At 40.7% G+C, this 17,295-nt stretch overlaps 2 protein-coding genes and 1 long non-coding RNA gene across 16 annotated transcripts in view; 1 reads left to right on the top strand and 2 right to left on the bottom strand.

Annotated features, from left to right (window-relative positions):
* Positions 1 to 1,332: 1,332 nt before the first annotated feature.
* LOC109484905 lies at positions 1,333 to 6,460 on the bottom strand. The gene is made up of 5 exons (XR_002141101.1): positions 6,248 to 6,460; positions 4,209 to 4,314; positions 3,877 to 3,977; positions 2,252 to 2,375; positions 1,333 to 1,795 (listed from the first exon to the last, which is right to left on the bottom strand). It is a non-coding gene; the product is annotated as an uncharacterized LOC109484905 (long non-coding RNA).
* A 1,577-nt stretch (positions 6,461 to 8,037) lies between these two features.
* LOC109484947 (lactoylglutathione lyase-like) lies at positions 8,038 to 12,480 on the top strand. Of its 2 annotated transcripts, XM_019788320.1 has the most exons (7): positions 8,038 to 8,321; positions 8,906 to 8,988; positions 9,634 to 9,774; positions 10,087 to 10,154; positions 10,531 to 10,620; positions 11,384 to 11,457; positions 11,743 to 12,480. In XM_019788320.1, the coding sequence occupies exons 1-7, from the start codon at positions 8,250 to 8,252 to the stop codon at positions 11,758 to 11,760; spliced, it is 546 nt and encodes a 181-aa protein (XP_019643879.1). In that variant the 5' UTR covers positions 8,038 to 8,249; the 3' UTR covers positions 11,761 to 12,480. The 2 variants fall into 2 exon arrangements, with proteins under 2 accessions (XP_019643879.1, XP_019643878.1); XM_019788319.1 differs by having other exon boundaries at positions 11,384 to 12,480.
* Positions 12,481 to 12,586: 106 nt separating this feature from the next.
* The window catches only part of LOC109484945 (girdin-like), a 72,595-nt gene continuing 67,886 nt past the window's right edge, over positions 12,587 to 17,295 (bottom strand). For 7 of the 13 annotated variants that reach the window (XM_019788305.1, XM_019788309.1, XM_019788311.1 and 4 more), the window contains 3 exons: positions 16,220 to 16,303; positions 15,087 to 15,358; positions 12,587 to 14,375 (listed from right to left, as the gene is read on the bottom strand). In XM_019788305.1, coding sequence (XP_019643864.1) covers positions 13,452 to 14,375; positions 15,087 to 15,358; positions 16,220 to 16,303 — 1,280 coding nt within the window. In that variant the 3' untranslated portion in view covers positions 12,587 to 13,451. The remainder of the gene's footprint in view (positions 14,376 to 15,086; positions 15,359 to 16,219; positions 16,304 to 17,295) is intronic. The other 6 variants (XM_019788308.1, XM_019788314.1, XM_019788317.1 and 3 more) reach the window with 3 other exon arrangements.

Here is a 17,295-nt window from a genome sequence, read left to right as displayed (position 1 = left end):
CTTCCCCTATACAAGACCTACGTACCATTCAAATTTCGTGACCCTAGCACGTCCAGATCATATCAAAAACAGAAGTTAAGCTACAGTACCACATCAAGCCGCCAGGAGGCCAAAAATCTAATCATTTTCTAGGTCTGATCAAGACCTACCCACCTACCAAGTATGAAGACAGTCCATTTAAGCCTTTGAGTTTACAGACACACACAGACACTCACGAACGCCTCATGAACTTTCATGATAACTTTATTGTTTAACAACTGTAACTGGTACAATGTATTTAATCTCCAAGCAGATCCTACGGTGGCAGCATTGGCCAGAGGAGTGTCCATTAGCTATGCAGGCAGAGACACAAGGTTAAATAACATCCCTGTCCATAATATCACCAGGGTCCATAATATCGCCACCTTGAGAAAAAGTGTGCTTAAAGATATTTTTACTGCAACATAGTGAACATACCCTAGGTATGTACATTTGAGGTGTGCAGAGTGCATACCAAAAGTATGTTGCAGTAAAAATATCTTAAAGCACACTGTTTCTCAAGGTGGCAATATTATGGACCCTGGACACGGATGTTACACGAACTATGCTGAAATACAATTCTAACAGTTAATCCATAGCTATAGTAACTTTACACAGTTTCAATGCTACCAATCTTTATCGAGGATATTATTATATTACAGTCTATGATTCAGGAGATGTGTCAGCTATTTACATACGGTGTCATTTTTGTATCGCATTGGATATGAATTAAATTCTCCTACTACGGTACAATGATACAGGTATGGGCATATAATATATATAATAGGGCATGGCACTCCGGGAGCATATTGAAGATATCTGGTTTTGAATGGGGTAATGTAACATTAGTTGTGGAAGCAATGGAATGCATCAACTTTCGTCGTTTTCTTCTGTTCATATGTTGGACACGACATCAGGAGTGGGATTTGTCTTCAATATCCTCCTTGCCGCTGTGTGTTCACTCAAAACAGGACCACAGAGACATTCAGTTTTACTTTAATATAGATAGCAAACAGGAATTTCCCGGAGACAAACTTGGTAGAAGCCCCGGCACCGCGTCAAGGTGTTGCCTCCATTGCCGAGGTAAATTTGGACGCCATCCTGACAACAACCACTCACAGTCCCGACAAAAGTACAACATAGCAGCAAAGTTTAAAGAGTTTCACTCAGCTCACAGCAGTTTGTAATAAAGAATAAATGTTCAAAGAATTTTTTATTGTGAAAGTGAACAGCCAGAATTGAAGAAGGCAATGTTGTTATTTGTGCCCTGTCTTGCTAAATTTTCTTTTAAAGTTTTCCTCCCTGCCTATCTAATATTTTTATTTGGTTAATTCATACTCTGTCTACAGTTGGTTTTATTTGTTATATTCAGCTAGACTGTCTATTTGTAGTCATATTAAGCCTCATTCTTCCTTAGCTGTTCACAATCTTTTCAAACCCAATTGTATTTTAATTTGAGAATAAGACAAAATTACCAAGACTGTAAAAAATTGTAATGTCAGGATGAGCGTCGGTTTGCCAATAATTGTGTGCCAATTTCCCATGGTTAGAAGCAAGTGACTAGGACCAAAATCGTTTCAACATACAGTCCGAGTCGGTCTACTACCTTGCCCAACATATATAAAACCAACGTCAAAATACACTATATGATAATATTGAACAAACAGTATCATTCAAACAGTATCATTTGTAAATTGGTGTGGCCTAGACATTCAAAGGAAAATCGTTTTCTGGTGAATCTGTAGGGACCATCCTCTGGAACGTCGGTTTCTGTAACCTGCATTGGACAGAGAAACACAGTACAAAACATAACTCAATAATTGCCCCCTACATAATTGTTGGTCACCAACGAAATGATCATACACTTCAAACACCCAATAACTTGATGTACACATAGACAAAGCAGCCCCAAGAATTACTCAATCGCACCCCTCCCTTACTGGTTAGTCACCAACGAGATGATAGTCAAGTCGAAGTTTATTGCACAGCGATTGTTAACAGGTACAATATACGGCAGATGAAAAGATTACTAGCTGAGATGGGTCTATCAAGATTCTACATATGGGTTCACGGGTTATCATGTCTGGCAAAATGTTGAATGGAACTAACTAAGAGCTAGTACACCTCTACACATATGTTCTAAGCTACGCTATACTATTATAGTAATACGCCTTGTGTCAAAGACCCAATAAATGTACAAGTACCCCCTCCCCCATTGTCCCCCAGTACTAACCTGCACAGACGCTGGCTTCTAGTCTTCGGATGTGGGTCACCAGTTTTACTTCCTCTACCAGTCTGTCACCAAATAAACTCACCATGTCACCTCTACGATCACAGGTTATGACATGGAACTGCAGCTGTATTGTCAGAAAGGAGAAGAAGGCGAAGGCAGACTTTGATTAATGCTATGTAGAATCTGGCGACATACAACTATTGTAACAGTATTTACAGTCGCTCGAGCACCTCTTTCATCCATCCATCCATCGAACAAACCGTTTCGGAACCGCATCATCCAAGCAACAACACATTAAACATGCAGCGACGGACAGAAGTCACTCAGAAAAATGACGGGGAAGTAAAAAAAAGAATGGCCAAGAAAAATTGAAACCTCTTTGCTATCTGCGCGCACGCCTAATTCTAATTTGTACCATCTAAGGCACAGAAATCAAATCATTCAAAGGGATATGTATGGCGGTTTTGGTGAATTCTGTGCTCAATAGCAACCGTCCTCTGGAAAGTCGATGTATGTAGCCTCATCGATCACCTGCATTTGACAAACAAACAGAACACAAAGCAAACAAAAAATATGACAGGCAATCATCTATGACAGAGATAAGAAAGTGCAATAAAACAAACTACGAAACATGTCCATCAGTCTGGTAAACATAGCTATATAGGATATTGGCATTTTTTTTCTTTTACACAACCAGGAATTGCACAACAGAACACTATCAGAACTATTCAGATTAGAATCATAGATACATGTCTTTCAAACACTCCACTGTCACAGTCTAAATCAACCGTCATACAATATATCATAGAAATCATAAACATAACATTTACGTGTAAACATCTATAGAAATGCCGATCCCACTGTCCGTCTGTGTCTTGTGTAGTGGTTGACTTGTCGAACTTTGGCGCGGGGTTGACTTTTTTGACAGGGGTGTTTCATCCCCCCTGGATTTTTTGACTAGGGTTTACTCCCTAGGACTTCTGTGCAGGGGTGTCTTCCCTGGGTGTCTGTGCAGGGTTTTCCTTCCCTGTATCCTCGTACTTATAACGTAACATCAACATATTTATGTAACTTCATGCCAATATAAAAGGTACACTATACTTACTGATATCACATAAATGATAAACAGGCCACTGAAAAAGTCTAACAGAACGGCTGAATAGCAAAAACAAATCAACTTCACAGAATCTACACCTTTGTACATTATATTATGTTAAACTTCAAAGCATTCATAATACTGCAAAAAAATCAGACTAAAAAGTTCTATGAACCTCAAAGATTACACAACTTGCAAATATATACATGGGCATCACAAAATCTGAATTAACTCAAACATGAGCAAAACCAAAAGTAACAATTCAAAGATATATATACGTCCATACATATTGTATGTTTATCGAAGAAGCATACATGGAAATTGCAAATTCTCAAACAGATCGACACACAAAATCGCCGCGCCGCGCGCCTGCGAAGCTGGGTTACGCCAAGGGGTGGCAGACATACAAAAGGAGCCCCATTTTACTAATTATTCAAGCGCCCCTCCCTTACTTGTTAAGTCGCGAACAAAATGATCATAAACACCTTGAGTCAAAAATAATTTACTAATAGAAGCCCCCAGTACTAACTTGTACAGTCAACTTGCTTCTGCTGGTCTTCACGATCGGAGCTGTGGTCACCAGATTTCCCCCGACCGAGTCACGAAACTACATCCTCTCAGTTGGTGGAACTGTGTTGTCAGAAAAGGAAAGAAAATCAGAAAGCGTTATAATCAATGCTAGATACGCTGTGCAAAATCACCTTGGTTCACCCATGCACATCCAGGCAACATTCAACTATGTCCAATCCTGAACAAGACAAACTACAGCATGTACTTTACACAAGGAACAACATATATTCATCCACTAATTTGTATATTTATTTAATCTTTCATTCACTCATGCATTCATAGTTTCCATACAGTCTGGTCAGAGCTGCGGTGGCTGCTTCCTTCAACTTCTCGGCGATAAAGAAGACGTCTTCCCGTTGTAGACACTTCGAAGTCAGTCTCCAGGTGTACGCTGTAACTGTAATGTTGGACAAAAAGAAACGAAACACGTTAACAATAAGTATTAAGATGCGATTCTAAACATTGCTGCCCTTACCCTGTACTGGGTAGACAAACTAGAACATATACAATACACTAGGAACATTACATAGAATCCATATAATATGTTTGTCACATGTCAAACTTTTTAACTTTTTTTACTTGTGTGTGCGTGCGTGAATGCGAAGAAAAGAACACTCATGTTCAACCAAATAAACATTGTATATAGGACACTTTATTTAGAATACTTACTTACTTACTGCATATTTCAAGCATCAAACATTTCTTCACATATTTTAGAGACATTTTGAATTTTAATGAAATATGCAAGAGTTTTTGAACTTTTGCATACCTCTTACATTCAGACACTTTATACTCAAGCATCGGAATATTATACATTTTAGACTGAGACGTTTTGAGGTGTGTGTGTGTGTGTGTGCGTGTGTGCGAAGATACAGGCAATAGAGTGAGTTACGATATAGTCAAGGGGAGGGGCGCTAGCTATAGGGAAACTAACTAAAACTTACCCCATAAGACACCCAGGGGGTTCGGTACGAGCCTAACAAATTAACGATCTTTTAAAAGTTTTAGATAATCATTTTAAGAATGGATTTTAATCTCGTTTTCCTAGGTAATTTGGTATTAAATATTCATTATTTATAAACTTGATACTTTATTGGGATATCCATTAGTTGCACAAACTAATACTTATACGTATCAGCCAAACTACCCACCTTTCCCAAATGGGGCAATGTAAAAGCAATTAAGGCATGAGTGGGACCTAACCCCATAAGAACTACACAAGCGGGGACAGGCCCCCCATTTTTTCATGAGGAAGAAAAATCGTTAGTACACTGTAATAAGAAGATAAAATGCTCTATACTAATAATAATCCACTGAATTCTATAAACGTAGGTCTTTATGGAATTCTATGGACTTTAGTGGTGTTAATTCACATGGGTTATCAAACTTATCCGACTACCATAAGGAGCTCAAAAGCATGGGAGCGATCTTACTAAGATGGCTCCCATGCTAAGAGCACAAGGAATACAATGAAAATAGTGTTCGTGTACGTGTGTGCAAAGTGGTTGCAGAAAGAACGACACAATAGATGCAGTGTTAGATTTTTGTTGTGGTCAAACCGCGCCGCGCTGCATGTGGGCATCACTGACATTTGGGTCCTCGCGGAATTACTTTTATAAAACGCACGGGTTAAAGCTATGCAACGTTTACATCTATACCACGCACGCTTTACAACTATAACAGCATCGCGAGATGCCCCTTTTCGTTGCTAAGCCAGTAAACTGACTTAGCAACGAAAAGATATTGGTATGAACCTTTCTGAAAAAGATTCACATCCGCACGCGCATACAGGCATAAACCACAGCAATAGAATCGTCACAATATCAGCTTACAAATTAATACAAAATACCCAAGCCATGTGAAATAACACCACTAAACCTAGACTAAACATGACAATATCATGCGAGGAATTTTGTGTAGCACTCACAGAATTCCTGACATATCTTCAACACAGCCTCATACAACAAATCAAGAAACAGGGTCTTTTGCGCGACCAGCTTTCGCGCAACGTGCACGCTACGCCGCGCTTAGAGTCTCAAAGAACTTACGAATTACGAACGTTAGCGCACGAATTACACACCCTTACAAGTATACATGAAAGCGCACGAGTTAATACTATACAGCGCCCGGGTCTCCAAGTTCCCACCGCCAGCTTGAGCGCAAGCTGACAGCGCGTTTCGAGCCTCAAAATCTCAGCAATCCACGAATTACACTTATACAACGCCAACGCACTAATTACATGTTTGCATGAAAGCGCACGAGTTACTACTGTTATAAAACGTCGGGGCCTTTTTTCGCTGCCATGAGGGGAGAATAAGAGACCCACTAACCTCCACGCTTACCTTGAAGACGTTCTGGCTTGTACTGACGCTTGCCTGCTGTTCACTAACTGAGCTGATTTTGGACTGTGCCTTTTGTTTCTACAGGTAAGTGCTTACGTCTCACTAAAAATGAAGTTCGTTTTAATCGCCCAGACTATGCAAGGGACGTTAGGGTCACTTTCCTGCAACTTTGCAATTTGCATTCTTTGGTACATACATATGCGTTATGGCAACCCTATAATTATTCTTTGCTACAAAACAAAAAGTAATGAGAAATCTCTCCCCCGTTTAGATGAAAACAATGGTTTCATCCAGAATTTTCGCACCTGTGTTTCACCTGTTCGATATGCAAATGTAACCACCGGCTGTATACAACATTTGACCAACCAGAGGTTATATGGATGAGATTGAATTAACGAATAGAATATTTATTAGAACCCCAACCCAAAGCCAGTTCAGTGTACAAGGTAACACTACTTGTAAGTAGATGAATGTATTAACAAGAGTTCCACGATCTCATACCTTCGCCAAATGATGTTAACCCTTGTGGTTGACAAATTATACAATTTTAATCATTGATTTTGTAAATAAGAGCCCCATTTGCATGGATTATATCAGTTGATCATATTCTCCACCCAATGACAGCCTTATCTTAACAAAAATGCTATTATAGCACTTCCTCATAAATTATGCAAATTAGGCCATGATTTGAATAAATTATGTTTGTTGATGTTCACCTTCACTTAACTTCCAAATGTGGCAAGTATGAAATTCCCAGCAGTTACAACTATGAAATTATAAAAATTTGCCATTTATTATGCAAATTAGGTCCTCATTTACATAATCTATATCCTCAGATGTTTTTTCTCGTTCTCACAAGTAATGTCACAAGTGTTTCATAGTTCTATTATCGAACAAAGCAGATTTATAGAATTTCCTCATTAATTATGCAAATTAGCTCCTGATTTGCATTATTGTCATCTGATCATCACTTCAACTACCTACATACCAAAAATCACGACAATCCGTCAACCGGTTCTTGAATTATCCTCCTTCGAAAAATTTTCAACAAATGCTCCTGCAGTTCCAGAACAAGCCGCTAGGGGACCCAAACTCATGTCACTTCTTCCCTATCCCAAGAGCTATCTGCCATCCAAAATTCGTGACCCTAGCATGTCTAGATCACGAGATATCAAAACCGGAAGTTCTGCTGCAGTACCTAGGAAAGCCGCCAGGGGGCCCAAAATCTAATCATTTCTAGGTCTCATGAAGACCTACCCACCTACCAAGTTTCATTCCAATCCATCCACTGCTTCTCGAGTTATCTTGCTAAACCACACACACACAAACACACACACACACACACAGACAAACGCTACTGAAAACATAACCTTCTTGGCGAAGGTAATGATGAAATGGGTACAGTCCGCCTCTGGTGACCGCCTCTCGTGACTCGCCTGTGGTGACAAACGCCTCTACTCGCGACATCCCCTACTCGAATAGGCAGTTTGATTGGTTAGGCTGCTTAGGCAGCTACAAAATTGACCAATCACAGTATGGTTACTATCTCACGAGCTGGGGAATTTGGACGGATTCATTCACAATTCACGGAGGGAAGTACACAAAGTAAAAAATCCTATAAACCTCAAAAGATGTACTTTTTACCTTTATTATGATTCAATAAAGAGTATAATAATTTTAATGAAATGGCAGAAAGCTGTTTAGTCCCAACTTTGCCTGACAATGAATTCTTGCAGTTAAAATACAGCGCCAACCCATAACTTTATAGACTGGTCCATTGCCCTCTGCATGTGTGGAGTTCACTTGCACGTCGTCTGGTAGGTTGCAACTTTCAGAAACGTTTGCATTTTTGACGGCTGATGCCAAGTGTTTGATGCATGTTTAGGGCTTGCATTGGCCGCTTCCACTGTGCAGTGACACCGCTAACGTCGCCTGGAATCTCCCGTCTGTCTGTAGTTGATTCCAGCCGCCCGATATACCGCGGAGAAACATGTCTGAGCCGCAAGGACTGACAGACAAAGAGGCTAGGAGCGCCTGTGGCGAGCCAGATGCCTCTTGCAAGGTAATATTTCCCTTCTCTACAAGAAACATGATTTGGAAAACGACATGGCATTCAAAAAGCATGGACTAGTGAAGTCTTCGATGACTCAGCATAACATGTTACACAACAGGCCTAGGGGGCGTGGCCCCAAACAATCGTGGTAGTTAATCATCATAAACTTTAGACAATGAATGGCAAATTATAGATGGGCTGTTCCCTGTCAATTACATGTATATACAATAGCAAGGAAAACGTATTGCTAGGCTTTATAACAATAATAGCCGGGGAAACATTATTATTGTCTTGCTAAGCCTGTCAATAGATTAATAAACAAAATGGTCAAACAAATGGTTAAAAATTGTACAGGCCAATAGTGGTTAGCCTGTTGATAGTGAGAAAAATCAACAACTTATTCTTAGCCTCTGCCTAAACTAAATAATAATAATAGTCGTTGAAGGTGAATGCTTCTGTTCAATTACTTTGAATTTAGCAATGTATTATGTTACCAATACCATTTACTGCTATATTATTTTGAGTAGTTGCCTATTTCTTTGTTTATTTTGCTGCCAAAACGTTTTCTTCACATTTCAATTTTTGTTTGTCAGGACTTCATCTTCCAGCAGACCATGTTCAGGGTAAAGGATCCAAAGAAGTCCCTGGATTTTTATACTAGGGTGCTAGGAATGAGGTGAGTTCATCAACTTGTTGAAGGCAGCACAGCCCCTTCTTACAAGTTACAGCTACTGCAGTGCTACATATTAGCAACACAATGTATAAAGGGAACTGTTTTCTGACACATAGACAAAAAAACAATTCTCTAGGTTTCTTTGTAAAAGTGACTTATTTTCTAACATGCCAAATAAACATTGACTTATGTATACCCAGTGACTGATTTAATCCTGCATGAAAGCCTACAAAGTTGAAGCCTGAATGCTCTTTAATTTACACAAAGCAGAATCAGCCATAGTAGATCTGGACTGTTCAAATCCAACCAAAGCAGAGCATAATTTGTGCATTTTACATATAGCATATGAATTTGGCAGCGGAAGTTAAAAAGACAGAACTTTATTGACACAAGAAAAGTACAGCGACTTTCGTAACGTCTATAACTAAACATACATACAGACAGACACATTGGGTACAAAAGAATTGACCTTACGTACAAGACTATAGATGAATATTAAACTTATATTACATGTTCTAACTCGAAGGTCTAAACATTCTTTGATACATTAACTTATTTATACAGTTATACAATAGCCGTTGTTAGAGCGGGGGACAGCACCCCTCTCTCTGTTATACTAAGTAACAGTTGACTTATCGTATGTTCCAGGTTGCTGAAGAAGTTGGATTTCCCCAGCATGAAGTTCTCCCTGTTCTTCATGGGTTTTGAGAAGGCTGAGGATATCCCATCGGACCCTGCTGAGTGCACAGGGTGGACTTTCTCAAGGAAGGCTACGTTGGAACTGACTCAGTAAGTTTGTGAGCTGCTTCTTTGACTGAGACAAGTTGCTTCCACTTGAATTATGTTGAAATTTGTTCAGTCATAATCTGTACGTTTACAGAAGGAAAATATGTTGTTTTTGCTGTCTCTTCTTCTTCTCCCAACACATAAGGTCAATGACCTACATGTAGACCAGATGTCTGTCACCATGGTAACTGGTGCTGTAGCAGACATCCTGTGATGTTGGGTTACATGTACATTAGTAGCAGGACAGAGCTGGAGGAGCTGATAACCGTGTGATAGTATATGAATAAATGTGTTTTTCTTTATATTTACAATTAGTAACTGGGGAACTGAGAATGATCCTGAACAGAGCTACCACAATGGAAACAAACCCCCTCAAGGATTTGGTAGGTGTTTGTCAGAAGAAAATTAAAAACTTGAATACCAACCTGTGTCAGCCCTTACTTTACTATAAAAAAAAATCTTCCTTTTTGCCTTGATGCTGTCCTGGTTAGCACTACACTAGTATTTGAATTAAAACATTATATTACATTATGTAGCAAGTTGCAGGACAGAGTTGGAGGGGTTGGTCTTCATTATGAATGTGTTCGAGTAAGAATAAACAGGGCATTAGTAGTATGGCCTATAGGCTAGAGGATGTGTAGGTAAAAATATTCATTTGCTTTGCAAATGTTACCTGTCTGTTGTTACACTCAGATGATTGTTGTTTGTTGGAGCATTTCTTTATGACAATAGTATTGCTTAATAAATGTTGCCCTCCAGGTCACATTGGACTGGCAGTCCCTGATGTGTACAAAGCCTGCGAAAGGTTCAAGGAGCTGGGAGTGCCTTTTGTAAAGGAGCCTGATGCTGGTTAGTAGTACTGAGATGTTAAATATTTGGACTGTAGAGAGTGCATGCCCAGTGTCAAAGGTAAAGGCCCCAGAGAGGTAAAAAAACATGTTAGAGGGTCCCATAGCCCTGTCAAAACGTAGTAATGCAAAATAAAACGGAGAAATACAAATATTTGACGTGTTCAATCTGTTTACATCTCATGAGCACCTTTGACACTGAACGTGTGCTTTTTTATTTGTGAACCTCCTTACTGATATAATTATACATGACAGGGCTCAAAATAATGTACCACCTGCGTGTGCAGGTAGAATTTGAGATGTGCTGGTATTTCTGATATCTACCTGCACTGGTCTATGTACTGGAATTACACAGTATTATATATGTTGGTGTTTGTGAATTTTTATTTGCTGCATGGAATGTCATCACCTATGAAGTATGAAAGAAACAATGGCAATGGTTTCTGAACAGATTGCATCGTGATCCATATGTACTTCCTAAATTCTGTGTGGTGCAGGTAAAATATGTCTGGTTCAGAATGATGCAGAAAAAGGATTTCAAGCCCTACATGACATACATTTTACGGTGTTCAGATGCCAGTAGGTCAACACCAATGAAATTACACTAGCAACATCAGTGTACCCTAAGTCTTAATGTACATGTACATGTGTAGGTGCACAGCTCCAATTTTGGGTGCAAAAAGTGCACCCAGTATTTTGTGGCCTGTTTCTTCTATGGTATAATGACCTCCAGTAACTTCCTCCCTCTCCCCCCTCCCCTGCAGGTAAGATGAAAGGACTGGCCTTCATTCAAGACCCTGACGGCTACTGGATCGAGATCCTCAGCCCAAAGCCTATGGTGACTATCGCTGCCACTGACTGGAGCTAATCTAATGTAATCTGAGTTAATCCAAGATCAAATCTGAACCAATCACATAGCTTGAAAGCGGATCATGATGACCTAGTCGATGCAAGACATGACGATTAATGTCTGATACAGGATCACCTGTCCAGCCAATCTTCGTCAATCATGATGATAGCACCAATCAAGGAGCTTCTGCACCGTTTTCAAACTGTAAATGTGATATTACTAGTGCCAAAGTTGCGAGGGTATGACTGAACTTATATTTCTCCCAACTCTTAGGTTGCCATTGGTCAGTAGCATGCTGCTTCCTGCATGTTCATGGACATTGAAGTGTGGAAGTGCATCAAGAGGTTGTGTCGAAAACTTCGAAAGCTCATGCTTTTCACTGTATCCCAAGTTGTGATGTGAAAAATTACTGTAGTCTCTAAAAATGTTGTCTGATAACCTCTAAGATAGTCTAGTAAATAAACATTTCACTTATAGTAAATAAACATTTCACTTAGTGTAAACAAAACACTGATAGCTCTGGTCACTGAGTGAAGTACGTGTACCTACAATGTACATGTACATGTAAGAGTAGCAGGATTTTAGTAGCATGAGGTACGGGTATTTTCAGTAAGAGTATGATATATTTATGGCAGATGGGTATTTGCTAACATCATATTATTTTGTTGTTACCCAGTGTGGTCTTTACATAATGCTCACTGAAAACTGTCCATAGATGAGAGGACTGTTTATAACAAGAATTAGACTTTTAAAATGATCTGATGATAGCCTGCATTGACAGCTTTCTTGAGCAGTTATCTTACTAGTACTCCTGATACCAAAATCTATCCCAAAATTAAAGTTTTGTTGCAAAGCACCTTGTGTGTCAATGTTCTAGTGTTGACATTTGTCAGAGATCATAATTATAAAATGAGTTGCCTGAATGCCAGACTGTTCCCAGAGCCAGTCCCCAGTTAGACCCTAACTAAGGGGGTCTGTAGAAAAATTTCCTTGAGGATATGATGGCCCTAGAGCCCAGGAGACAGTCCGTATGCAGGTCCGCATGTTGGCCCTGGTGACAGTCTGGCACCCAGGCTAAAAGTGAGGGACTCGTGCAAGACAAGGAGTCCAATAATCCTGAAGACAACTTCCTTTATTCCAAAATAACAGCAAGTCAGCTACTCTAGCTTACACTCTGATCGCAGGGTAGAAAGTCATTATTATTATTATTTTACATCCTTTCAATTTTGGCCGATACAAAAAAAATCTTACAACGTCGAGGTTCGATATAAAGCCATAATTACAAATCCCAAACCTCGGTCTTCATGGATCCATGTTCAACGCTTAGAGCAATTTGTTTACAAAACAACGTTAACAGGTTGGCTGTGGTAACTGCAATAGACACATGGTTCTATATAAAGGCAGGTGGAAGAACAATATATGAAACACACAACCATTGAAATTGTCCTGCTCAGTATTTCTTTTGACACGGTGCACAGTCTTACTTATACGACTGTCATTGAAGAAGAACTAAGGTATCATCTTAAAAAAACTCATACAAGTGCTATGATCACAAACAAACGAGAAGTCAGTGTAATACTGTGTATTTTGATATCAGGGCTGGTCAATCCCACAAGAAAATCAAATGTACAGGTTTTAAATTAAATAGGAAAGCAAAACATCATGGGTATTTTTAGACCACAACCCCTCCTTCACACTGCAGTCTCCACACTGTATGTGCACTCAACATGTCAAAAAACAAAATGTACACTCATATATAGCTTACAAACAACTGCTATCTATATAAACAAGATAATTTTCCTCTGATTGTCAACATAGTCAATATTTTTGCAATGCACAAAGTACAGTATGTATGACAAATTAAACATAATTTTGGCAAACTTTTCAGTCTCGTCATCAATGATTACAGCCAATGAAGTTTGAAAGGAAATTTCCAAACGAAAACTCAGAAAAAAGATTTGTACAGCAGAGTTCCCTAGTTACTAGACACATCCGTACTCGTACCAAATGGACGACCCCTCAGCCCCCGAGGGTCCCCCCTGGTTATTTGGTGGTTCTCCCTTCCTGTCGTCATCCCTGCCTTTTTGCTCGAACATGGCGGCCGTTTGTCTGACGGAGGATTTCTGTTCCTGTGGTGGTCTGGGGTTGGCCCTCTGTTGTCTGGGAGAAGGGGGAGCCCTGCCGTACTGTCCTTCCCTGGGACTCGGCCTACTGTCTCTGTTATAGTCCGGTCTGGTGTCGTACTGAGAGTTTAAATTTCTCGGGTTCGGCGTGGGCCTGTCGGAGTACCTGACGGACTGAGGAGTGCTCGTGGACGGAGGTTTGTAACCGCGGGGGGAATAGTTCGTGTATTCCGGCGGCGGTCTCCGAGGCGCGTCCCCGCCGCCCCCGTAATCGTGCCTCGGCGACGGCGTCTTCCCGTCCATGAGGGTGGGCTTGTCCGTTCCGGGAATGGTGGTGGTTTTGACGGTGACGGTCTGGGGCTGGCTCGGAGTTGACGGTTTGGACAGGCGATCCAGCCTGTTGGAGACTGTCAATACACGCGTCTGGACGGGGGAAGACTGGGGGTTGGGCGCCGGGCTCAGCATCTTGGAAGGCGGGTATCGCTGAGGCGGCGCGGGAGGATGGCTGCCATCCAGCCGGCTGGTAGAGGACGACATGGCACGCGAGTCCGGATGGATCCGGTCTTGACTCCGGTCTTTTGGAATGGACGACAGGTTGACCTCGGACTGGTAATGTTGTCTTCTGGCATTGAAGTTTGGACTGGAGGGCGGCCTGGTGGAATGGGACTCGACTGGGAGCTGTCCCATGGAGTTGTACATCATGTTCCGGGCCAGGTGATCCTTCTGTCTGTCATTCAGCAGCGAGTCTGAGTCCTGGGACTGACTCCTCTTCTCTATTCTCTTCTGTAGGGAGAACAGAAGACAACCCAAATTATGATGTAAATAAATATCCATACCTTAAGTTTGAGGGATATCCATATATACCAAGGTTGAACTCTTTAATTCATAACATGTTCTGACGTGAGTCTGGAAAAAAAGTGAAAGACAAATGATACACTACATGTATGACAAATCCAGTTGAACTACATGTACAATACTGTAAAATATGTAGGACCTCTAGAACTACTTGTTGGCTGGTATAAATCTGGGTAGTCTGGGTACATTTTGATGCAATGGGGCCACTTTAAGCTGATATTTTTCAATCCACAGCATTCAAACCTATTCTAACACTTCGTCCAAGACACTGCAAAATAATCAGGAAATTAACACTAGACTAAGTGTAAAACTGCAAGAAAACAAGACTAATGATACATGTACATGGATCTAACTCTTGATGATAGAAATCGTCCCCAAAAGACACATACTGTACATGTAGTGTACATATTGCAGCAGGACAGAGTAGCCACCACAACAGTACACAGTATCCTGACAATCTTCAAAAATCGCTATTTACATTTGTACTTAATCGTGACAATCAAAATGAAAAGTCACATCACCGCAGATAACAGCAAACCTGTAACAGGAATGACTTGCCCCTCCTGAATTCCGGACCTTCCTAAAAACTCCTACTACAGAATACAATGTAAGTCCAGCATTACGGAGGGGTAAGCTCACCCTTGTAAACAGTGGGGAGGGAACCTTGTTGCTTTCGTCTAAGAACTGCTCCAGCGATACCATCTCGCTGCCGGGCGACACGGCGTTGTACTGCGACCTGGGCGTGGACGCGTGTGACCTCGGCGTGGACGAGGATTCCCGCGGCGAGCTGTCCCTAGAGTCGTACGAATTATACGAGCCCGTACGGGTGCGGTCTACGGGCGGGACCAGACTGCCGGGGTCCTTGGTTGGAATGTGATCCTCGCTTCCCAAGCTGCCTGCTCTGATGCGGTCTGTATCAAGATTTGAGATACAAATTGTCTATCAGTCAAGACTAAGAAGAGAGACAGGATGGCTGGGTAAGTAGGCCCTTAGTAGGGTCAAGTTGATGTTGGGAAGGACTGTAAATCAGTGGTATAATGACTGGACCTTTTGCAAGTCTGGTCTACTCACAAAGGGAGAAGGGAAGGAATGAATTGTTAGGACCTGATGAGAAGGAAGGCAATGGATGGACATATGATATGCCAGTGTTTTAGCCAGCCTGATGTTTTTTTTTTGGTTATCTCAATTTGTTTAACATACCAGTAATATTATGTCGCTAAAAGGGCATACTCCCCTGGGAAAATTCTGAAATCTTGACCCCTGAAATGTATTTTCGTGCATTTTGAGGTACAACTTTTGCTAGTAGACTATGGTAAAGTTAGTTTTGAACAAAATCTCTTTTCATATCTTTACATGTAACTGCCATTTCTGTCAAAGATGATGGGTCGGTCAAAGTTTTTGTCCGTCATTACATGCAGCGAAATTCTGTCAAAATAAATACGAACACTGGCTAGAACACTGACATTCATTAATTTTTGTACATTGTACATATACATATCACAGACTTCATACTCATTCAATCTGCAATCAACAACCTGATTTGGGATAATTCATTTTGTTTCAAAATCACGCATGCTTTGAAAATTAAAATCTTTCAATGTGACAATTGAACATGCACAATTTGATAGAAAAATTAAACATGCAAAATCTGATATTCTGTATTTGGCAAACGATCATGGTCATGCACCATCTGAAAGTCAGCATGCGGAGAGGGTTAGTAGGGATTGGGGTGTTGGAGGGAGGGTGATTTCTACGTGCTACATGACGTCTACCTATGTCTATCCGTGGCGAGAGGTTGGTGCTGTAATTGGACCAACTGCGGTTGCCCTCGCTGTTGTAACTGGTGTTGTGCGACGCTACACGTGCGGAGGGAAACAAAGAAGCTGAGCACCAATAAACAGTGGGGGGGGGGTGGATGTGCTTCACCACCTTTCAGGTATGGTTAGTGTACCACAAAGAAATTTATAGACCCACACACCACACCGATAGGGTAGGGAAGAACATCAAACATACATGTACATTATAAGGCTGCACCAATTCAATCCATTGGTTCTCGGATTTGCCCACTTCATGTTTTCTGATTTGCAAAATTAAAAGTATTCAGGTTCTGATTCAAATCCAAAATGCTCATATTTTGACCCCACTATAGTTGAGGAAAATCCTTGCCTTCCTAGTTGTTGCAGTTTCTCAACCTAGCAATGCAGTGTTTTGTTCAGGTCAAAATTTGAATTACAAACCAGCCTGGTACATGTACAATGTATATTCAATTTGACTTCAGGACTCCTATCATAGCATTTGGAGCTATCATAGGATGCCTAGGCCTGTTTTTATTTTTTTGCTTCATTTTTTTCCTGAAAAAATCCGAGAACCAATAAGTCAAATTAGTGTAGCCTAAATTTGCTAAAGCCTAGCCTATACCAGGCTTCAGAAGTGGCTGGAAAGAGTAGAAATTTGCCAAATAGATAACATGCCAGGGGAAATGGTCTGCTGAAGGAGTACAGTTTGCTGCACCCGCTACGTTCGTTAAAGTCTACATTGTACTAATCGCTATCGAATAGGTGCCAAGAGGTGAAATACATGTATGTTAATCCATTTATGGCTTTGCAAATAGAGTATATCAGAACTGACATGAACAGACGGTCTTTGAATATGTAACTGGAAATCTTGTCAGGAAAATTTGAATTTGATAACGGTCCAGTGTACTTCCCTGGTGTGCAACAGAATCTATTTGGCCAATTTCTACTCTTTCCAGCCCCTTAGCTTCAAAAGCCTGGTAGAGGCTAATACAAGCTGCCTAACACACTGCTGAGTAGCAACTGAATTACAAATACTCAAGCACAAATAAGGT

Source organism: Branchiostoma belcheri, unplaced genomic scaffold (assembly GCF_001625305.1).
Source record: "Branchiostoma belcheri isolate BF01 breed outbred unplaced genomic scaffold, Haploidv18h27 scaffold71, whole genome shotgun sequence".
NCBI classification, from domain to species: domain Eukaryota; kingdom Metazoa; phylum Chordata; class Leptocardii; order Amphioxiformes; family Branchiostomatidae; genus Branchiostoma; species Branchiostoma belcheri.
Note: the sequence above shows the minus strand (reverse complement) of the source record. Positions and strands in the feature narration are given on the sequence as shown.